Here is a 24,198-nt window from a genome sequence, read left to right on the forward strand (position 1 = left end):
TCTCGACCTTTCCGTCAATGGGAACAGTTTCTCTCTATCTACTCTGTCCAGACCCCTCATGATTTTGAACACCCCTATCAAATCTCCTCTCAACCCTTCGCTGCTCTAAAGAGAATAACCCTAGCTTCTGGTACAACTGCTAATGTTGTACCTTTGTTTAAAAAAGGAGAAAGGGATAGTGTCATGTATTCAACCAGCATTGTAACCCATGTATAATCTGACCTAAGTTGTACACTGTGAGAACAATGACCACTAGGTGGTGAACTTGTGGGAGACACTCCTAACCTGGACCTTCAGATATAAAAGGGGAAGCTCCACCCACTTCCATCATTTGAGTGCTATGGAATAAAGGATAGGTCACAGACTGACCTTCTCTCAAGCATGGGCCTCGTGTGCATTTATACTGTATAGTAAGGACCTATCAATGGCGACGAGAAACTGGGATTTAAACCACGCGAGCATGGCCACGAGCAGAACAGACGAGAGGTACTATGTTAAGGAATGGTTGGGACAGAGATTCAACATTGTTAAAGCAGCACACAATTCTCCAGGCAGACAAGGGCAGTCAGGCATGCCCCAACATGTAGTCGAACCCAGAGGGGGAGTTCGACAGAGACAATGGCAAGCTGAACGGCGATTCACGCCATTGCAAGGGACAATGCTGCCAGTAATGGGGCCATCAACACCTGTTAATGGCGCACTCAAAGACAATAACAGAGGCAGTCAGGGACGATCGACTGGCAGGGGACCTTTTGTTTCCAACAGCAGCTCATGTTGGAGGCGTGGAGGCACACACTCAGCCAGAGTTTGCAGAGATGAGCAAAATACCTTCAGAAATTGCAGAAATGAACGCTGGGGGAAATCGCTGGAAGCTGAAGTTCAGCGAGTTCATGTGGAGCACGTATACAGTTCATACACCAGGACGCCACCGATAATGATGAAAGTGCTCCTCAATGGCATCCCAATATCAATGGAGCTAGACATGGGGGCCAGCCAGTCCCTGATGGGTATCAAACAGTTCGAAAAGTTGTGGGCGTCCAAGGCCAGGAGGCCAAAATTATTGCCGATTGACGCACAGCTACGGACATACACAAAGGAGATCATTCCGGTGCTTGGCAGCGCCACGGTAGTCGTGACCCACAAAGATTCGGAGAACAGGTTGCTACTCTGAGTTGTCCCGGGGGACGGTCCCGCACTACTGGGGAGGAGTTGGCTTGCTGTCATGAACTGGAAATGGGGCGATGTCAATTCAATTTCCTCTGTGGAGCGAGTATCATGCTCACAGATCCTGGACAAATTTGACTCATTATTTCAACCCGACATTGGCACTTTCATGGGGGCCAAGGTAGGGATTCACATAAACCCGGACGCCAGGCCAGTACACCACAAGGCCAGAGTGGTGCCGTACGTGATGCGGGAAAAGATAGAAGGCGAATTGGACCGCCTGCTGAGGGAAGGCATCATCTCGCCAGTCAAATTCAGTGACTGGGCGAGCCCGATTGTGCCGGTGCTCAAGGCGGATGGGTCAGTCAGGATATGTGGCGATTACAAGGCCACCATCAATCGGGTGTCACTCCAAGACCAGTACCCGCTACTGAGAGCGGAGGAAATCTTTGCGACACTATCCGGTGGCAAACTTTTTTCAAAATTGGACCTGACCTCAGCTTACATGACCCAGGAGCTGGCGAGTGAGTCGAAGAAGCTGACCACCATCACGACACACAAGGGGTTGTTTGAGTACAACAGATGTCCGTTCGGGATTCACTCGGCCGCCACGATCTTCCAACGAAATATGGAAAGCCTCCTCAAGTCGATTCCAGGGACGGTGGTTTTTCAGGACGACATCCTCATTACGGGTTACGATACTGAAGAACACCTCCACAACCTGGAGGAGGTGCTACGCAGACTGGACCGGGTAGGTCTGTGACTGAAAAAGGCGATGTGAGTCTTCCTAGCTCCAGAGGTAGAATTCCTAGGAATGAGGGTAGCAGCAGACGGGATCAGCCCTACTGCGTCCAAGACGGAAGCGATCCAGAGAGCACCCAGACCCCGTAACAAGACGGAGCTGCGTTCATTCCCGGGGCTCCTGAGCTATTTTGGTAACTTTCTTCCCAAATTGAGCACGCTGCTAGAGCCGCTACATGTACTCCTACGCAAAGGTCGCGAATGGGTCTAGGGAGACAGCCAGGAAAGGGCTTTTAATAGAGCATGCAATTTGTTATGTTCCACCAATCTGTTAACGTTATATGACCCATGAAAGAAACTTGTTTTAATGTGCGATGCGTTGTCCTATAGTGTCGGGTGTGTGTTGCAGCATGTCAATGCCAAGGGTCAGTTACAGCCGGTAGCTTATGCCTCCAGAAGTCTGTCCCAGGCAGAAAGGGACTACTGGATGGTAGAAAAGGAGGCGCTCGCATGTGTATATGCGGTAAAGAAAATGCAGTAGTACCTGTTTGGCAGGAAATTTGAGCTGGAGACAGATCACAAACCCCTAACGTCCCTTTTGGCCGACAACAAGGTCATAAATGCAAACGCATCGGCCCGCATACAGAGGTGGGCACTCACGTTAGCCGCCTATGACTACACTATTCGGCACAGACCGGGCACCGAAAACTGCGCCGATGCACTCAGCAGGCTCCCACTAGCCACCACTGAGGGGGCTACCGAGCATGCTGCTGAGATGGTCATGGCTGTTGAAGCTTTCGGAAGCGAAGGCTCACCCGTGACAGCCTGTCAGATTAAAGTCTGGACAAATAGAGACTCGCTATTGTCTCTAGTCAAGAAATGTGTCCTGAATGGGGACTGGGCAGCCACGTACAGGGCATGCCCTGAGGAATTTAAACCATTTCACAGGCGCAGGGATGAACTCTCGATTCAGGCTGATTGCCTACTGTGGGGAAACCGTGTAGTCATGCCCCAGATGGGCAGAGAGGTGTTCATCAGAGAACTCCACAAGGAGCACCCGGGCATCGTCACGATGAAGGCAATTGCCAGGTCACACGTTTGGTGGCCAGGGATAGATGCACATCTGGAACTTTGTATTCGCAGGTGCAACACGTGTGCCAAGGCAATGCGTCCAGGGAAGCCCCCCTTTGCCCCTGGCCATGGCCCGCCAAGCCTTGGTCACGTATCCATGTGGACTACGCAGGTCCTTTCATGGGAAAAATGGATTGAGTGTGACATATTAAATTCAAGTACATCCTCTGCCACGGTAGAAAGTCTTCTGGCAATGTTCGCCACCCACGGTCTACTGGACATCTTGGTCAGCGACACTGGCCCGTGCTTCACAAGCACTGAATTCCAGAACTTCATGGCAGGCAATGGAATTAACCATGTCAGAACGGCACCATTCAAGCCGGCCTCCAATGGCCAGGCAGAACGAGCAGTGCAGATAATCAAACAGGGGATGCTCAGAATCCAAGGGGGTTCCCTGCGATGCCACTTATCACACCTCCTGTTGGCCTACAGATCCCGACCACACTCGCTCACAGGGGTTCCACCCGCAGAGCTGCTAATGAAAAGGACGCTCAAAACCCGGTTATCCCTTATACACCCCACCATGAAAGAAATTGTTGAGAGCAGGCGCCAGTCACAATATGACTACCATGACAGGAATGCGAGGGCGCGATGTATTGATGTAAATTACCCTGTTTTTGTCCTCAACTACGTTGCAGGGCCCAAATGGCTCGCAGGCACTGTGGTTGCCAAAGAGGGAAATAGGATTTTGGTAGTTAAACTTACCAATGGACAAATCTGCCGCAAACATGTGGATCAAACAAAAAGGAGGTTTAGCAACCCCATAGAAGAAGCAGAGGAAGAACACGACATAGAGTTCACTCCTCCACAGGTGACCGAACACAGGAACCAAAGGGAGGAGAGCTCAGTCACTGTGGGCAGTCCGGTCAGGCCTGAGGCACCGCAAACAGCAGACACTCAAGCCAGCGCTCAACAACCGGAGCCCCAACTCAGGCGCTCTACAAGAGAGCGTAAACCACCAGAGAGACTCAACCTGTGATCCCAATAAGACTTTGGGGGGGGCGGGGAGGTGATGTCATGTATTCAACCAGCTGTAACCCATGTATAATCTGACCTAAGTTGCACACTGTGAGAACAATGACCACTAGGTGGTGAACTTGTGGGAGACACTCCTAACGTGGACCTTCAGGTATAAAAGGGGAAGCTCCACCCACTTCCATCACTTGAGTGCTATGGAATAAAGGATAGGTCACAGACTGACCTTCTCTCAAGCATTGGTCTTGTGTGCATTTATACTGTATAGCAAGGACGTATCAGATAGACCAAGTAATTACAGGCGAGTCAGCCTAACCTCGGTGGTGGGAAAATTATTGGAAAAAAGCTTGAGGGACAGGATAAATCTTCACTTGGAAAGACATGGATTAATCAAGGACAGCCAGCATGGATTTGTTAAAGGAAGGTCGTGTCTGACTAACATGATTACATTTTTCGAGGAAGTAACCAGGAGGGTCGATGAGGGCAATGATGTATTGTATATAGATTTTAGAAAAGCTTTTGATAAGGTCCCACATGGCAAACTGGTCATAAAAGTAAAAACCCATGGGATCCAGGGCAAAGTGGCAAGTTGGATCCAAAATTAGCTCAGAGGCAGGAAGCAAAGGGTAATGGTTGATGGGTGTTTTGTGACTGGAAGGCTGTATCGAGTGGAGATCCCGCAGGGCTCAGTGCTGCGTCCCTTGCTTTATGTGGTATATATCAATGACTTGGACTTGAATGTTGGGGATATGATTAAGAAGTTTGCAGATGCACTAAAATAGGCTGTGTGGTTGATAATGAAGAAGAAAGTTGCAGACTGCAGGAAGATATCAATGTATTGGTCAGAACAGTGGCAAATGGAATTCAATCCGGAGAAGTGTGATGTTAATACATTTGGGGAGGTCTAACAAGGCAAGAAAATATACATTAAATGATACGACACTGAAAAGTGTAGAGGAACAAAGGGACCTTGGAGTGCAGATCCACAGATCCCTGAAGGTAGCAGGCCAGGCAGATAAGGTGGTTAAAAAGGCATATGGAATACTTGCCTTTATTAATTAGTCGAGGCAAGAGCAAGGAGGTTATGCTTGAATGGTATAAAACACTGGTTAGGCCGCAGCTGGAGTACTGTGTGTAGTTCTGACCACCACATTACAGGAAAGATGTGATTGTACTGGAAAGTGTGCAGAGGAGATTTACAAGAATGTTGTCTGGACTGGAGAATTTTGGCTATGAGGAAAGATTGGAGATGCTGGGTCTGTTTTCTTTGGAACAGAGGAGGCTGAGGGGTGACCTGATTGAGGTGTATAAAATTATGAGGGGCCTGGATAGAGTGGATAGGAAGGACCCGTTTCCCTTAGCAGAGGGGTCAACAACCAGGGGGCATCGATTTAAAGTAATTGGGGGGAGGTTTAGAGGAGATAGGAGGGAAAATTTCTTCACCCAGAGGGTGGTGGGGGTCTGGAACTCTCTGCCTGAAAAAGGTGGTAGAGGCAAAAAGCCTCACCACATTTAAAAAGTACTTGAATGTGCACTTAAAGTGCCGTAACCTACAGGGCTACGGACCAAGAGCTGGAAAGTGGGATTAGGCTGGATAGCTCTTGGTCGGCCTGCGTAGACACGATGGCCGAAATGGTCTCCTTCCATGCTGTAAATTTCTATGATTCTACAGTCTATCCACTTAACTGAAGTCCCTCATCCCTGGAACAATTCTCTAAACTTTTTTCTGCACCCTCTCTAATGGCCTTCATAGCCTTCCTAAAGTGCAGTGCCCAATTGGACACAATACTCCAGTTGAGGCTGAACCAGTGTTTTACACAGGTTCATCATCATTTCCTTACTTTTGTACTCTATGCCTCCTTTTATAAGGCCCGGGATCTTATATGCTTTTGTAACCACTTTCTCAACCAGCCCTGCCACCTTCAACGTTTTGTGCACATATACCCCCAGGTCTCTTTGTTCATGCACCCCTTTTAAGATTTTACCCTATAGTTTATATTGTCTCTCCTCGTTCTTCCTACCAAAATATATCACTTCGCACTTTTCTGCGTTAAATTTCATCTGCCACGTGTCCGCCCATTCCACCAGCCTGTCTATGTCTTCCTGAAGTCTATCACTCTCCTCCCCACTGTTCACTATATCGCCAAGTTTTGTATCATCTGCAAATTTTGAAATTGTGCCCTGTACACCCACGTCCAAGTCATTAATATATAGCAAAAGCAGTGGTCCTAGTACCAACTCCAGGGAACCCCACTGTATACCTTCCTCCAGTCTGAAAACAACCATTCACCATTACTCTCTGTTTCCTATCACTTAGCCAATTTTATATCCATGCTGCCACTGTCCCTTTTATTTCATAGGCTTCAACCTTACTGGAAAGCCTATTATGTGGCACTTTATCAAAAGCCTTTTGGAAATCCATGTACACCACGTCAAGCACATTGCCTTCATCAACCCTCTCTTTTACCTCATTAAAAAACTCAATCAAGTCAGTTAAACACGATTTTCTTTTAACAAATCCATGCTAGTTTCCTTAATTAATCCACATGGTTTGTTCCAGTGACACTCAGGAACAGCAAGCTTCACCATGAATGATGGGATATATATAAAAGTTACAGCTGGGGTTAGGCTGGCGATAGGGATAGGGTTGGGGCAGGGATGAGGGTTTGGTCTGGGGTTAGGGTTGAAGTTGGGTTTCATGTTGTGTCCTTAGATACTCTAACAAGGACTCCATGAAGCAGTGTGTTGTACTTGAACTGTAGTGACCTTATTCCTTTATTAGTTAACTCCAGAGTGAGGATCACACCTGATGGCCTGCCCTTTATAGGCCAGGCACACCTGTAGAGAGTGTGTGTGTGTGTGTGTGTGTGTGTGTGTGTGTGTGTGTGTGTGTGTGTGTGTGGGGTGTGATGTGGTGGGGGCTCCTGGCACTCATGTACACACAAGTTCAGGTAAGTGGGTTTTGCATGGGTTTTTGTTTTGTGTTTCCATGGTACGACAAGAGCGTTAGGTGCCTTGTTGATGCGGTGACTGGTGCGTAAGGACAAGCAGTTCCGGAGCTGCTGGGTGGTGTCCCTGCAGTCCTGTGGCGGTTCAGTGCCTGGTGCGGTTGGCTCACTTAGCCTGCTCTCGGGGCTGTTGCCATGATTCCTACCATCAGGCAGGTTCACAGATGTCTGTGACCCCTCCCCCGTCCTTTCTTTACACCCTAGGTCCCAGCTGCTCCCCGAGGAGCTGTCGTCTAGCAGTACACAGGTAACTGCTGACTCGCTAGGCCTGAGTGTCGCTTGGTTTGAGATCCTGACTGGTGCTTGTTTCCTCTGGGGAAACAGTGGCGGCTGACCCTACATCTAGGGGTATTGCCTTAATGCAGTCTGCTCCTTCAGACTCGTGGCAGTTAGTGCCATCGATTGCCTGAGAGGTGGAGCCGACCTCGGGCATGGTATCACCACCGGTGCCTTTGCCCTGCTGAGGTCGCTTGCTTAGCAGCTCGTGGCCACACTTCGGTGGTGCATGACTCTGGTCCCCGGGATGCAGGTTACTGCACTGGGTAGCTTGCTGGACCTGTGTGCACCAGATGGGTGTCTGCCCACTGCATTGGCTGCGTGCGGTGGGAATCCTGCATCGCACAGCTTTTTCTAGCTTATGATGGACACTCTAGGGGTCCGATCCCGATCGCGATCGCACGACTTTTGCTCACTGGTTGCATATGCACAGTTCAAATCATCAATTACACATTGTACATAATTGCGCGACTTTTCCCCACTGGTTGCATGTTTACAATTCCGATTATCAGTTACACATTTTACATGGTTAGTTACACACTTTACATAATCCGTTACACCTTTAGTCACTAACTTACAATTCTTGTTACATTGCTTAATTGTGTGGAACTATCCCTTTAATTGTAGTGGGTTGCTGGCCTCCTTTGAGAGCCTTGCTAACTTTACCCCAATCCGCTTCTCCGTTTGGTGCCATGTGTTGTTCCATCAGTGCTGCACCTCGTGGTCTGGCTGTGGCCATCTTTGTCTTCAGCGCATCGCCTCATGGTGCGGGTGCCATCTTTTCTTCATCCACGATGTCGACTGCGGCAATCCTCTTCTCCCCAGGTTCTGCCTCCGCAGTTGGGAAGTTGCTGCTGGATCCGATTTTCTCCCTCCTGAGTCCTGGCACTGGAACCTGGAAGGTGCGTTCGGGTTGTCTCAGCTGGATCATCTCCATGCAGTCGGGCTGAGCGGTCTGTGTCTCGGGTGCCGTGCTGGTCAGCTCATCGGAGCTGGGTCCACCCTCAGGTGAGGGCTTGCTTTGCCTCCGAGCATAGAGGGCTTCGATAGCTGGAGGGGTGAAATCTTCCCACTTCCACTGGATCTTCTCCATCCACCTTCTGCTGAGCAGCGTTGGTCCATCACTTGCAACAATCCACAGAGGTAACTTGTGCACCGCGCCATAATGGAGTACCTTTACATTCACACTACTAACGACTGGGATGATTTCATTGGTGTAGGTGCGCAGCTTTGCCTGAACCGGGGCCAACTCGGGTCGTTCAGCCAGATTGTCCCATAGCCTCTCAAAGGTTTCTTGATTCATCACTGACTGGCTTGCCCCAGTGTCCACTTCCATGAAGACTGGACTTCCCTCTATCTCGACTTCCATCTTCAGCGGGGAGCACTCGTTGGTGCAAGTAAACATGCTATGTCCCTCCCCGTGGGACTGGGCTGCCTCTGTCTAACAATTCATAATCCACGCTGGACTCATGGCCATCTGCACTCATCGACACAGTGAGTCCTATTTCTCTTACACATTCGCTGGAGGTGGCCCTTTGTGTCGCAGCCTTTGCAAGCATAATCTTTAAAACGGCACTGGTGAGCCCTGTGATTCCCTCGCAATGCCAGCATGGTGCTACTCAATTAGGCCCCCTCGACGGACTCGGAGTTAAGGGACTTGGGGGCCTGTTCTCTCTTCCCGGAGAGGATTCGCGCTCTACAGTCTATCCCCTAAATGGCATCACTCTGTGCCGGGTTTGAGTCCTGAGGGCGAGACATCTGCCTAAAGCCACAGGTAGAGGTCATGAAAGACTGGCTCACAGAGATGGCCTTATGCAGGGTGACTGTGTTATCCGCCGACAGTAGCTTGTGAAGAGGGCCCTCATGGCCAATTCCAATAACAAAAATGTCCCGCAACACTTCGTTGAGGTGGGTGCCAAACTCGCATGGTGCCGCCAGCCTCCTGAGGTCTGCGGCATACTTTGCAACTTCCTGGCCTTTGGGGCGTTGGTGGGTATAGAACCGGTGTCTGGCTGCGAGGATGCAATCCTTGGACTTGAGTTGCTCCTGGATCAGGGTTATGAGCTCCTTGTATGACTTGGTTGTTGTCTTCGCTGGTGCCAGCAAGTCCCTGTTGAGGCCATAGACGGTGGGCCCACAACTGGTTAGCAGGATAGCACGGCGCTTATCAGCCAGTGTGGCCGGATCATCTCCTGCCAGGTCATTTGCTGTGAAAGAGTGTTCTAGCCTCTCCACAAAGGCATCCCAATCATCACCATCGGCGAACTTCTGCAATGTATCAAGGGTAGCCATTTCCGCGTGAAAATTCATATTTTCGTCGTCAGTTATTGTGTCCTTAGATGCTCTAACAACGACTCCACGAGGCAGTGTGTTGTACTTGAACTGTAATGACCGTAGTCCTTTCTTAGTTAACTCCAGAGTGAGGATCACACCTGGTGGCCTGCCTATAATACTAGGCCAGGCACACCTGTACAGGTAACCTACAAGTCTCCCACTGCTGTGCCCTCTGGTGGCACACCTTGATATGGTACCAACAGTGACCATGTAAGATGCATGACAGTTAGGGTTGGAGTTGGGGTTAGGGTTGGAGTTGGGGCTGGGACTACTCTCAGGAATACTACAGCACACGACAATGCACTGGGATTTCCTGCACAGTGAGCTCCTGATTTCAGTGATGACACTTTGGATGTTTGACGTGTGAGGCTGTATTACTCACAGGGAATGTAAAGAAATCAATGTCGGTCCAACAGGTGCATTAATTTGCTGCATTTTAATGGGGCCGCTTCAGTCATTCTATAGAAGCTGGGAAAGCCCAGCCCCCAACTAACAGCCTCGGACATTCTTCAGCTGCAGAGCGAGCAAAGGAGGAGCAATATGGAATCGCAGCTGGATTGGACATCCCACCGATGGGCGCTCTGTGTACAGAGTCCCCAAACCCGACAAAGCACCAAGTTACAGGTCAAAGGGGAGGCAGGGAGAAGATCAGACTGTATTACCAGTGCCACAACCAGTGCTGTCTGAATGGTTCACGGATACTCACCTTCCATACATGGTAGCAGACCGCTCAACGCCCTCCCTGATGCTCTTCCTCCACTTAGGGCGGTCTTTGGCCAGGGACTCCCAGGTACGAGTGCCTCGTGTCCCTGTGCAAGGCGACAAGTTCCCCAGCCCCTTCCGTACAGTAACTCCACTGCAGTGCAGGATAATTGTGTTGGTCATTGACTCGTGTGCTTTCCCAAAAGTGGACCAACATTAATTTCAAAGCGGCACTGGCACCATGATGTGCAGTCATAACCACACAGAGACTGAACTGAGAAATAACTCGAACAAATTAGGGAAATATCTACCAGAATAGGGAACGATATTACATCATTTCAATTAATTCCAGAATTTATTTTCTTAAATGATAAAACAAAATGCGGCCAATCAATGATTCCCATTTCTGTACTTCTCTCTGCTGTTCTGTTTGAATGTGTACAGCAAATAATGAGCCCTCGCTACTGCTGCACTGAAAGTGTGAAGATTGGCTTACTCTGCAGGCGAGCTGTTTGGATTCCTCAGCCATCGTGAGGTATCTCACCCGATCGGAAGTGTGCACCACCGGGGGAATATCCCATCCACCCAACTGCATCACAGGCACTGCACCCAGGATGCACACTGGGGCCGTGGTCGGACTCGCAAAGCCTATTTTTCACGGTAGGCTGAATGAACTGCGATTGGACAACCATCGCTTGAATCGTGGTTCTTAATCCTCGTGGAGCCTCGGCACAGAGTGCTTGCAGAGTCTCTGACCGAGAACTTCGGCCTGAGCTCAGGCTGCCCCCGTCCAGCAACCACGCACGGCACTTTACAGCACAATAGCAATCAGCAGCACCAGCTCTGGCTGATGTTCCCAACATTACAACAGTGACTACACTCCAAAAGTACTTCAATGGCTGTAAAACGCTTTGAGACATCCGGTGATTGTGAAAGGTGCGATATAAATCCAAGTCTTGTTTTAAAACCCAGGGCGCGGAGACCAACTGCGATGCCCCGATGGTTAGCCTAGTTGAAAGTGGCTAACTCTACAACTCACCCAGACAGGAGGCGAGGAAACCCCCAGTGGGGGAGAGCTTTGGGAACCAGAGGTTCAAAGTCACCTGCTCCTCCCGAGCTCACTACACTACCCACATGGCATGACTCCAATTACTCAGACACTGGATCACAAAATGTTATTCAACATCATAGGCAATCATCAGAATCAAAGAAGACTTGCTTCCACTCTTAAAATGAGTCCTTAGGTGGCTGAACAGTCCAAGTCACAGGTGGGACAGACAGTCGTTGAGGGAAAGGGAGGGTGGGACTGGTTTGCCGCACGCTCCTTCCGCTGCCTGCGCTTGATTTCTGCATGCTCTCGGCGATGAGCATTATTCAACGCCGTTATTCAACACACACCAGGTGGCAAACCTGGGATCTTCCTGGTCTCCGTAGCTCAGGAATGTTATCCTGGGAGCGCCCGGAAGGAGGCACTGCTACATCTCACATCTTTGCCAAGCTGAGGGGAGGCTGAGCACCGGCTGCAACATTTGGCCCCAGCATTCGTTGGCTGGGGAGAAAAACAGCAGCCGGGGTTCCTGCTCCAAATTGCCGGGCAGTGACCCATGCTGGAAAACGTGTATGTGGAAAGATTTACAAGGTTATGGAGAAAGAGTGAGGGGAGTGGGACTAATTGGAGAGCTCTTTCAAAGAACTGGCACAGGCACGATGGGCCGAATGGTCTCCCTCTGCGCCATGTAATGTAAGATGCATTGACACCAGATGAGGTGAGGATCAGGCTGAACTCTGAGGCACTCTTGGTTGAACAAACACCTGCAGCAACTTACCACAAATGTATCAGCCATCTTTCCCACGAGACCTGCCTGGGCCGATAGCAACATCCTTGGGCCGTAGTAGGTTAACGAATTGCAGTCAGAACCCACCCAAACATCCTCTGGAACTGCCACAGATCCATCTTCCGCAGGGAGCTTGACATTTCTTCAGGCAAAAAAACCCAGAAAGGGATTCATTAATATCTCTGAGGTAGAAACATTGTGATTTACTCAGCACTGCAGATAAAAAGGTGCGGACCCTTCACTTACTGATAATTGTATTAATGCACCCAATGAAATGTTAAATTCACCCTCACTCCTCTTCAAATGCCTATTTTTATTTGAATGTATTAAGATTTAGTTGTATTCATCACTATCAGCTCCATCTCATAACTAGAGTTTGCTTCATTCGTTACACTGAGACCCCCAGGTACAAAGTCCGTGACCTCCATCGAGGCCTGTCTCAAATAAGCTGCCAGGTGGGACACAGGAACTCTTGCACTGACCATTGCAAGCCGTGGGTCGCAAAGACCGTACGCAGACTTTCCACGGTGGTGGATGTCGTGCACGAATTCAACATGATGCACACGATCCATTTTGAGTATGCATCGACAACAATCAGGAACATTTTTCCCATGAACGGGCCCGCGTAGTCTACGTGAATACGTGACCATGGCCTGGTGGGCCAGGGCTATAGGCTGAGTGGGGCCTCCTTGGGGGCATTTCCCAGCTGCGAACACGTCGTGCACCTGCGAATCCAGTGTTCCAGGTCTGAGTCAATTCCCGGCCACCATACATGTGACCGGGCAATGGACTTCATTAGCACGATGTCTGGGTGCTCGCTGTGGAGTTCCCTGATGAATGCTTCCCTTCGTTTCTGGGGCATGACTACCCGGCTGCCCCATAGCACGCAGTCAGCTTGGATGGAGTGCTCGTCCATCCGTCTGTGAAACGGACTGACCTCCTTGGGACACGCTCCGTGTGCGGGCGCCCAATCCCCAGTCAGGACACATTTCTTCATCAGGGATAGGAGGGGATCTCTGTTGGTCCAGATTTTGATCTGGCGGGCTGTGATTGGGGGAGCCTGCGATGTCAAAAGCCTCAACGGCCATGACCATCTCCGCGCTTTGTTCCGACGCCCCCTCGGTGGTCGCCAGTGGGAGCCTGCTGAGTGTGTCAGCGCGCTGAGCGTGTCAACGCAATTTTCGGTGCCTGGCCAGTGCCGTATGGTGTAGTCATATGCAGCCAGCGTGATGGCCCATCGCTGTATGCAAGCTGACGCATTGGCATTGACAGCCTTGCTGTCGGACAACAGGAATGCTAACGGTTTGTGGTCCGTTTCTAATTCAAACCTTCTGCCGAAAAAGGTACTGGTGCATCTTTTTCACCCCATAGACACATGCGAGTGCTTCCCTTTCAACCATCCCATATCCCCATTCTGCCTGGGAGAGTGACCTGGAAGCATAAGTCACAGGTTGGAGTTGGCCCTCATCATTACTCTGCTGCAACATGCACCCAACCCCATAGGATGATGCATCACACGTTAAAACCAGTTTCTTACAGCAGTTGCACAAGGTCAACAGCTTGTCAGAACAAAGCAGATTCCGCGCCCGATTGAAAGCCCGTTCTTGACAGTCCCCCCAAAACCATTCACAATCCTTACACAGGAGCACGTGCAGCGGCTCCAACAATGTGCTTAAGTTCGGCAGGAAGTTCCCGAAGTAGTTCAATAGTCCCAGAAATGACCGCAACTCCGATGTGTTGCCGGGCCTGGGCGCATGACAGATTGCCTCCGTTTTGGATTCGGTAGGCCGGATCCCGTCTGCGGCAACCCTCCTGCCCAAAAACTCAACCTCTGGGGCCAAAAACACACACTTGGACTTCTTTAGTCACAAGCCTACCCAGTCCAGTCGGCGTAGCACCTCCTCCAGGTTGTGGAAGTGTTCCTCGGTGTCTCGGCCCGTGATAAGGATGTCATCTTGGAATACGATTGTTCCAGGGATGGATTTAAGCAAGCTATCCATGTTCCTCTGGAAGATAGCGGCCGCTGAACGAATGCCAAACGGACACCTGTTGTAAACGAATAGCCCCTTGTGTGTAGTGATGGTGGTCAGAAGCTTGGATTCTTCAGCCAGTTCCTGAGTCATGTAGGCTGAAGTGAGGTCCAACTTGGTGAACAGCTTGCCACCTGCCAGCGTGGTAAAAAGATCCTCCGCTCTCGGAAGCAGGTATTGGTCCTGTAGTGACACTCGGTTGATGGTGGCCTTGTAGTCACCACAAATTCTGACCGAGCCATCTGCTTTAAGGACAGGAACGATGGGGCTTGCCCAGTCACTGAATTCAACAAGCGAAATTATGCCCTCTCTTAGCATCCTGTCCAACTCACTCTCAATTCTCTCATGCATCACATACGGCATGGATCTGGCTTTGTGGTGCACTGGTCTGGCATCCGGGGTGATGTATAATCACTACTTTGGTGCCCTTAAAGGTCCCGACACCTGGTTGAAAAAGTGGCTCGAATTTCTGTAGGACCTGTGAGCATGAACTTCGCTCCACAGATGAAATGGTGTGCACATCCCCCCATTTCCAGTTCATCTCGGCTAGCTAGCTCCTCCACAAGAGCGCCGAACCATTCTCCGGGACAATCCAGAGTGGCAGCCGGTTCTCCGATCCATTGTATGTGACCACCAAGTTTGCACTGCCTAGTACTGGGTGTATGTCCGTAGCTGCATGTCAATGCGTTCCAGTTTGGGCCCGTTAGCTTTGAGTGGCCATAGTTTTTCAAATTGTTGGACACTCATAAGTGACTGGCTGGCTCCTGTGTCTAGCTCCATGCGTACCGGGATGCCATTTAATAGAACTTTCATCATCATAGGTGACGTTTTGGTGTATGAGCTGGGGACGACTGCCACATGAACCCGCTGGACTTCAGCGTCCATAGCTTTGCCCCAAGCATCACCCTGCCTTGCAGACCCCTCGTCTGGTTCCCCTGCCTCATAGATTAGCCTCACTACGGGCTTTCTGCACATTCTGGCCAGATGTCCACTGAAGTTGCAGTTTCTACAGATAAATTGTTGAAACCTACAGGTTTTCGCAGCATGTCTGCCACCGCACCTCCAGCATGAGCTGAGATTGTTGTGAACAAAGGAACTGTTAACAGGCATTCCTCTCTGATTGTCTCTTTGATTACTCCTGAGCACTCTGTTGCTGAGTGTCAATGGTCCCATCCCGGGACGCATTGTCCCTTGTGATGGCGTGAATTGCCGATCCCCCTGCCATTGTCTCTATTGCCGGCCCACCCTGGAGCCTGTTGCTGCCTGGGCGGTGTCGAATTGCCCTTGCCTGCCTGTGGGGTTCTGTGTCTTGTTTACAATGTTAACTCCCTGGTCCATCGCCACGTTGGAACCAGGGCTGCGCGCGTAAATTATCTTGGTCTCCTCTTCCCCTGCCATGAAAGTCTGAGCTAACAGCGTTGTCCTTTCCAAAGTTAAGTCCTTGGTCTCAATAAGCTTCCTGAAAATCCCGGCATGACCAATGCCCTCAATGAAGAAATCCCTTAACAGCTCCCCTCTGCAGGCATCTGTGAACTTATAGAGGCTGGCCAAACGCCGAAGGTCCGCAATTAAGTCAGATATGCTTTGTCCCTCCCGATGCCGATGTGTATAGAACCGGTGCCGGGCCATATGTATACTGCTCGCCGGTTTGAGGTGCTCACCAATCAGAGTGCTGAGCTCTTCAAAGAATTTGTCCGCCGGCTGCTCGGGTGCGAGCAGGTCTTTCATCAGCGCATACGTCTTGGATTAACAGTTGGTCAGTAGATGCGCCCTCTGTTTGCTAGCCGCTTCCTCTCCCAGCCAGTCCTTCTGACAAAGATCTGCTAGAGCCTCAACGAAATCGTTCCAGTCCTCACCAACACAGTACCGTTCCTCTGTGCCACCGACGGCCATCCTCGTGGGACGTTGATTCCCGTTTCTTGTCGCCAAATGTAGTGTCCTTACATCTTATAGAATCACACGAGGCATGTACTGCAGACAAGGTCACTACGTGACCTGAACCTTTATTCCCAGGACCAAGAAGTGCTGACCCTGCGTGGGACCTCCCTTTATATACCTGGATGAACAAGTCTCCCACAAGTTCACCCCCTGTGGTCAAGGTGTGCATTACTCGGGTGTATACAGTGTAGTGTTGTTACATAAAGGTTACAGTTATGTGAAGGTTACAAACATGATAGGAACCTCTGCAGAGAGTAATGGGCCGACAGTTTCACCCTCCCCTCATTACAGGCAGATAGATGCACCCTGCTCTCACTGTAGGATGATAGTTGCACCCTCCCCTCACTGTAGGATGATAGTTAAACCCTCCCCTCACTGTAGGATGATAGTTACACCCGCCCCTCACTGTAGGATGATAGTTACACCCGCCCCTCACTGTAGGATGATAGTTACACCCGCCCCTCACTGTAGGATGATAGTTACACCCTCCCCTCACTGTAGGATGATAGTCACACCCTCCCCTCACTGTAGGATGATAGTCACACCCTCCCCTCACTGTAGGATGATAGTTACACCCTCCCCTCACTGTAGGATGATAGTTACACCCGCCCCTCACTGTAGGATGATAGTTACACCCGCCCCTCACTGTAGGATGATAGTTACACCCGCCCCTCACTGTAGGATGATAGTTACACCCGCCCCTCACTGTAGGATGATAGTTGCACCCTCCCCTCACTGTAGAATGATAGTTACACCCTCCCCTCACTGTAGAATGATAGTTACACCCTCCCTTCACTGTAGGATGATAGTTGCACCCTCCCTTCACTGTAGGATGATAGTTACACCCTCCCCTCACTGTAGGATGATAGTTGCACCCTCCCCTCACTGTAGGATAGTTACACCCTCCCCTCACTGTAGGATGATAGTTACACCCTCCCCTCACTGTAGGATGATAGTTGCACCCTCCCCTCACTGTAGGATAGTTACACCCTCCCCTCACTGTAGGATGATAGTTACACCCTCCCCTCACTGTAGGATGATAGTTGCACCCTCCCCTCACTGTAGGATGATAGTTGCACTCTCCCCTCACTGTAGGATGATAGTTGCACCCTCCCCTCACTGTAGGATGATAGTTGCACCCTCCCCTCACTGTAGGATGATAGTTGCACTCTCCCCTCACTGTAGGATGATAGTTGCACCCTCCCCTCACTGTAGGATGATAGTTGCACCCTCCCCTCAAAGTGCAGCAAGTCAGGGCTCCAGTGCTTTAGATCACCATTCTGCATCCCCATTGTCGCTGGTTTAATCTCTCTCTGGTACATCTGGACTCAGATAGTGTAAAACGGGTGATGGCGAGTCTGCTACCCATTTTTATTTCCGTTGACTTCAGTGGAAATTTAAATATGGAGATGTTAAGCAAGCTGCCGACTCGATTGTTCCACACCTCTTTAGAGTCTACCCCGCTCTCATCGCTTCTATATCCCCAGCAAGCTTGTCAACGATGAAGAGCTCCTCTGTAGCTGCCATTTCCTCTCCCTCACAAGCTTCACTATTTTATCAGTATTACTATGGTCAATGCCGCTTGGAATGCCCTCCTCTGATCTGCCAATCATCCTCCTACACACTCCTCCTCCTCCTGTTCAACGTCATGATTCACCACAATGGCTCCTATTCTAAGTAACTCCTCATCCCCCCCCTCAGTCTTCCCTCCTTCTAAACACGTCTGATGAAGGAGGCACGCTCAAAACCTCATGGCGCATCTTTTCCTTTCATAGCTGCTGACAGACCTGCTGTGCATTGCCAGCATTTACAGTTTTTAGTTCAAATTAGCAGCATGCTGGAGGCCCAGTGGGCCTGCAGTAATCTGGGGCTGAGGCTTTCACCCTTCTTCAAAGTGGATGTCACGTTGGCTCATTTCCAACCCAATGGAACCTTCCCCTGCGTTCACTGGACCCCTCTGATGACTGTTGGCATTGTATCCCCAGCTCGTGTAGCACCCTCGGATGTACAGAGCCCACCCGAGGGAGCTCTGGCAGTCAATCCAGGAGGCTCACGCCAGAGATATCAATCACTAAGTTCCATTGTAGAACCTCCATTGATGGCTGATATGCTAAGAGTGCCTTTTCTAGAAGATGCTTGCAGCAAATAATCATTTAGCACATTAACTACTTTTAGTTCAACCTCACCTAGAATCTCGTTTGTACTTGGGCGATTTCAGTTCTCCCCTGATCACTCTCTTCCTGTTATAATACACAGGAATGTTTTGGTACTGTGGCTTAGTTTCTGCAGCCAAGCTCATTTCTACTTCCTTTTTTGCCCCCTGACCTCCTGGTTACAGATTTTAGAGGTTCCTGTCTGCTACCCAGTATTCCCCCACCTCATCTTTCTCCCTGCGAGCTTTGTAGCATTTGCTTCTCTTACTTATTTCACTGGGTATTGTTTTATGAATCCATTTAGCATCACATTTTACTGATCTGCTCTTTGTGAAATATATTAATGACCTGGGCTTGAGTATAATTTCAAAGTTTGCAGATGACACAAAACTCGGAAATGTGATCAATAGTGAGGGGGGTAGTAACAGACTTCAGGGGGACACAGACAAACTGGTGAAATGGGCAGACACAAAAGGAAGATGTAATTTAATGCAGAGAAGTGTGAAGTGATACATTTGGATAGGAAGAATGAGGAGAGGCAATATAAACTAATGGGTGCAAGTTTAAATAGCGTGCATGAACAGAGAGACCTGGAGGTGTGCGTGCACAAATTGTTGAAGGTGGCAGGACAAGTTAAGAAGGCTGTTAAAAAAGCAGATGGGATCCTTGGCTTTATTAATAGAGGTACAGAGTACACAAGCAGGAAGTTAAGCTAGTCCTTTATAAAGCACTGGCTAGGCCTCAGCTGCAGTTTTGTTCAATTCTGAGCACTGCACTTTAGGAAGAACGTCAAGGCCTCAGAGAAGGTGCAGAAGAGATTTACTAGAATGGTACCAGGAATGGGGACTTCAGTTATGTGGAGAGACTGGAGAAGCTGGGGTTGTTTCCCTTAGAGCAGAGAAGCTTATGAAGACATTTAATAGAGGTGTTCAAAATTTCAATGGGGTTACAATGTAGTCACATTTCCTACATTACAACCGTGACTACACTTCATAAGTACTTCTTTGGCTGTAAAGCACTTTGGGACATCCTGAGTTCGTGAAAGGTGCTATAGAAATGCAAGTCTTTCTTTCTGTGTGTTCTGCCCTATTTCTAATTGAAACAGGACTGTGTAGATGCCCAGATACCCATGGAAAAATGTGCCTGTGACAAACCATTAACTGGGTTACCCCTCTTTATCTATGCCACTTACACACGCTTTAAAATGTGAAAGTCATCGCTGCGTTCAATATTCCATATGAACAGGCAATCCTGGCTGGCCAGACATAGCTGGAGCTGGTTCATGGGGTTGAAGCTCAGGACATTGGCCTGCATGCCCATAACAGACTCACTGCAGAGACGGACGCTGGTTTTCCAGTTCCTGGAGACAGTTAAGGATAATAAAAACAGATTTAACAGACTCAGCCAGCAATAACTTTACCATTCTTTCAGAGAGCAAGATCTGTAGGGCCAAAATATCGAAGGTGTCAGGTATTCACAGATAGGAACTTCATAAGAACATAAGAATTAGGAGCTGGAGTCGGCTAGTCGGCCCCTAGAGCCTGCTCTGCTATTCAATGAAATCATGGCTGATCTTCTACCTCAACTCCACTTTCCTGCCCAATCTCTTGATTCCTTTAATAACCAAAAATCTACTGAATATACTCAAAGACTAAGCCTCCCCAACCCTCTGGGGTACAGAATTCCAAAGATTCACCACCCTCTGAATGAAGAAGTTTCTCCTCATCTCAGTCCTAAATAGCCAACCCCTTATTCTGAGACTGTGACCCCTGGTTCTAGACTCCCCAGCCAGGGGGAAACATCCTCCCTGCACCTACCCTGTCAAGCCATATAAGAATGTTGTATGTTCAATGAGACCACCTCTTATTCTTCTAAACTTTAGAGTATATAGGCCTAGTCTATTCAATCTCTCCTCATAGGACAATCCTCCCATCCCAGGAACCAGTCTGGTGAACCTTCATTGCACTATGGCAAGTATATCCTTCCTTAGGTAAGGAGACCAAAACTGTACACAATACTCCTGGTGCAGTCTCACCAGGGCCTGTATAATTGCAGTAAGATGTTTTTATTCTTATACCAAATCCTCTTGTAATAAAGGCCAACATACCATTATGTTTCCTAATTGCTTGCTCTATCTGAATGTTAACTGTCACTGATTCGTGTACAAGGACACCCATGTCCCTCTATTGAGCACAAGTCAATACAGTGCTGCTCCTGGCCGCTGTACCGGGCAAGGATAAATAAATCACAGCAAGCTTGACTAGCCGCTGCGGTTGGTCTGCCCTCGGGTAGTGCCCAGCGTCGAGATGCAGTGCAGCACAGGCCGTGGGGCCCTGCCATGTCCTAGGCCACAAAATTCCACGTGGAACGGGATATCATAAAAAAAAGGAACAAATAAGAAAAACAAAATTGAGCTGCCAAGGCCTAAGAATTATTCCAAACGCATACAAAGGTTGGTACAGAATATTATAAATGAAATGTGAAATCATTCAACAGGGTTTTCTATTCATTTTTATCGAAGACTCTGTTCATTTTTTAATCTCACAGATTTATTAAAGAAGGTAAAATGCTCCAACATTTAGAATGCACAGCACTTGCCCAACAGGCATTGAAGGGAGATTTGTGTTCACAAGTAAAGCTTCCTCTACACTGTCCCATCAAACACTCCCAGGGCAAGTACAGCACGGGTTAGATACAGAATAAAGCTCCCTCTACACTGTCCCATCAAACACTCCCAGGGCAAGTACAGCACGGGTTAGATACAGAATAAAGCTAGCTCCACTCTTCCCTAGTGACTTCCTTTAACCTAACTGTACCATAGAATCGTAGAAATTTACAGCAAAGAAGGAGGCCGTTCGGCCCATCGTGTCCTTTCCGGCCAAAAAAGAGCTATCCAGCCTAATCCCACTGACCAGCTTTTATTCCATAACCTTCGTAGGTTACGGAACTTCAAGTGCCTATCCAGGTACTTTTTAAACTATGGTGAGGGTTTCTGCCCCTACCACCCTTTCAGGCAGTGAGTTCCAGACCCCATCACCTTCTGGGTGAAAAAAGTTCTCCTGAACTCCTCTCTAAACCTTCTACCAATTACTTTAAATCTATGCTCCCTGGTTATTGATCTCTTTACTAAGGGAAATAGGTCTGTCCTATCCACTCTATCTAGGTCCTTCAATTTTATACACCTCAATCAAGTTTCGCCTCAGCCTCATCTGTTCCAAAGAAAACAACCACAGCATCTCCAATCTTTCCTCATAGCTAAAATTCTCCAGTCCTGGCAACATTCTCGTAAATTGCCTCTGTACCTTCTCTAATGCAATCACATCTTTCCTGTAATGTGGTGACCAGAATTGCACGCAGTACTCCAGCTGTGTTCTAACTAATGTTTTATACAGATGAAACATAATCTCCCTGCTCTTGTATTCAATGCCTCGACTAATAACGGTAAGTATTCCATATGCCTTCTTCACCACCTTATCTACCTGGCCTGGCCTGCTACCTTCAGGGATCTGTGAACATGCACTCCAAGGTCCCTTTGTTCCTCTACACTTCTGTGTCCTAACATTTAATGTGTATTCCCTTGCCTTGTTAGGCTCCCCAAATGCATTACCTCACACTTCTCCGGATTGAATTCCATTTGCCACTGTTCTGCCTACCTGATCAGCCCATTGATATCTTCTGCAGTCCACAGCTTTCTTCCTCACTGTCAACCAGTACCAGTGTGACATTTCCACTGCATGGCTTGCTATCTTTGTGCCAAATACAAGTGAGATTTATTTAACGATGTTGTTACTACGATTATCCATTTTTGTTTCAGTGCCTTACACCCTTCAGACAGGGGAGAGTTTCATCCAGCTCGTGTTTCCTGGAGGCAAACCAGATCCCAGAGATGAAACATGTGCAACACACACTGCAGAAACCTGGGTTGTGAGGCAACGCCAAAGATCCTCCTTCTACAAAAATGCAACATTAACCATGTCAGCTCCTGAGTGTGATTACATATAAAGTACAGCATCGACAGGCCCAAACTGGCATTTATGCTCCACACCAGTCTCTTCCCACCCCTATCAGCATATCTTTCTATTCCTTTTTCCCTCGTGTGGTTATCTAGCCTCCCCCTAAATGGATCTGTGCTATTTGGCTCAACCACTCCCTGTGGTAGCGAGTTCCACATTCTCACACCAAGTGAGTAAAATTCAGTATCCGTAAAAGGAAGGTTACCAGATGGTCAGACTGAATTCCGGGATGGAGGAGAAGCTGGCAAAGTAGTATCCCGAGTAGCTGAACTCCAGCAGTGTATACTCCAACTCTGCCCCGTCTGGAAAACAGAGAAACAAGTGATATAGGAAAATCCTCTTGTTTTTGCTTCCATTTTGTGACATTTCTGTTCATCAGGTTGAAAAATGTTAGCGAGGAGGAATGTAACAATTTTGAATGCAACTGCAGAAACAAACATTCCCAGGGCAGGTACAGCACGGGGTAGATACAGAGTAAAGCTCCCTCTACAGTGTCCCATCAAACACTCCCAGGACAGGTACAGCATGGGTTAGATACAGAGTAAAGCTCCCTCTACACTGTCCCATCACACACATCCAGGGCAGGTACAGCACGGGGTTAGATACAGAGTATATATAGACTTTGACAGTTATTGATAAAGGGACATGAATGGAGAATGGGGTAATGGTGAAATATAACAGTACCATATTGACAAATAACAGATATAGTAGAGTGGGTACTGGAGAGAGAGAGCTAAGAATTTGATGAGACGTGAGAATGCTCCCGAGTTGGAGAAGTGAAACATGTTTTGAATTCTCCGGTGAACTCGCTTGGTATCACCATACATGTGTAATGATAAGCAATGGTTCTCGCTGTTCGCTGGAAGCTGTGTCTATCAACAGTGAAGTACGTACCCATGAGGACAGCAGTCTTGCTCAGCTCGGGGAAGGTGTACAGGTAGATCAATGGCTTTAACCGCTGCTCTGCAAAAGCCACGATTTCTCTGGCGTTGTTGGTTGTGAAGGCCCCGATACTGCCCCTCTCGCACTGTAGCACAGTCTCCTTGCGTGTGTCTATGTCCATGAAGATCAGGTAGTTCCCACACGGGTAGCAGATGGTGTTGTTGTTGACAAAGAGCACATTCTGCGTCGTGTAACCTTTCACCCAGCTGAAGGAGGTGAACAGCAAGTGATCAGACCCGCTGCCCAGTCCAGTTACATATTCCGTGGTCCTTAACCCGCCCCTCTACCCTAACCAACAGCAACTTGCATTTATACAGTGCCTTTCACGTGGTAAAGCATCCCAAGGCACTTCGCAGGAGCATTATCAAACAAAACTTGATAACCGAGCCACATAAACGTATATTAGAACAGGTGATTCAAAGAGGTAAGTTTAAGGAGCGTCTTGAAGGAGGAGAGAGAGGCAGAGAGCTTTAGGGAGGGAGTTCCAGAGCTTGGGGCCCAGGCAGCTGAAGACATGGCCACCGATGGTTGAGCGATTATAATCAGGGATGCTCAGGAGGGCAGAATTGGAGGTGTGCAGAGATCTCGGTGGGTTGTGGGGCTGGAGGAGATTACAGAGATAGGGAGGGTCAAGGCCATGGAAGGATTTGAAAACCAGGATGAGGATCTTTAAATGGAAGCTGACTGATCAATGTGTTTACGGTACATGGAGTGAGCCTGAGGTGGGCACAAGGTGATCAATACCAGAAGAAGATTGCGCCTATCGGTGCTGGCACTGTGAACAGCTGTGTCAACCTGCAGCTTGATGGAGAGACACAGGTTTGCACAAAACAGAACAAGCTGGAAACACACAGTGCTATGTCGGGAGACACTGGATGAAGGTCAGGTTTCGCTGGAAGTCGAGGGGGAAGCAGAAAGCCAGATGGGGTGTCCCTCCCTGGGATTCCCAGTCAGCA

General features: G+C 48.9%; 1 protein-coding gene across 5 annotated transcripts in view; it reads right to left on the bottom strand.

Moving 5' to 3' along the window:
* Nucleotides 1-24,198, bottom strand: part of cfap43 (cilia and flagella associated protein 43) — a 188,756-nt gene that overhangs the window by 157,351 nt on the left and 7,207 nt on the right. For 4 of the 5 annotated variants that reach the window (XM_070876376.1, XM_070876377.1, XM_070876375.1 and 1 more), the window contains exons 2-5: nt 23,195-23,448; nt 22,506-22,602; nt 19,480-19,647; nt 12,158-12,308 (exon numbers count right to left, since the gene is read on the bottom strand). In XM_070876376.1, the coding sequence (XP_070732477.1) occupies nt 12,158-12,308; nt 19,480-19,647; nt 22,506-22,602; nt 23,195-23,448 (670 nt within the window). Of the gene's footprint in view, nt 1-12,157; nt 12,309-19,479; nt 19,648-21,940; nt 22,009-22,505; nt 22,603-23,194; nt 23,449-24,198 lie in introns of those variants that run through there. The other variant, XM_070876380.1, reaches the window with a different exon arrangement.

This window comes from Pristiophorus japonicus, chromosome 3, assembly GCF_044704955.1.
Source record: "Pristiophorus japonicus isolate sPriJap1 chromosome 3, sPriJap1.hap1, whole genome shotgun sequence".
Taxonomy (NCBI): Eukaryota; Metazoa; Chordata; class Chondrichthyes; family Pristiophoridae; genus Pristiophorus; species Pristiophorus japonicus.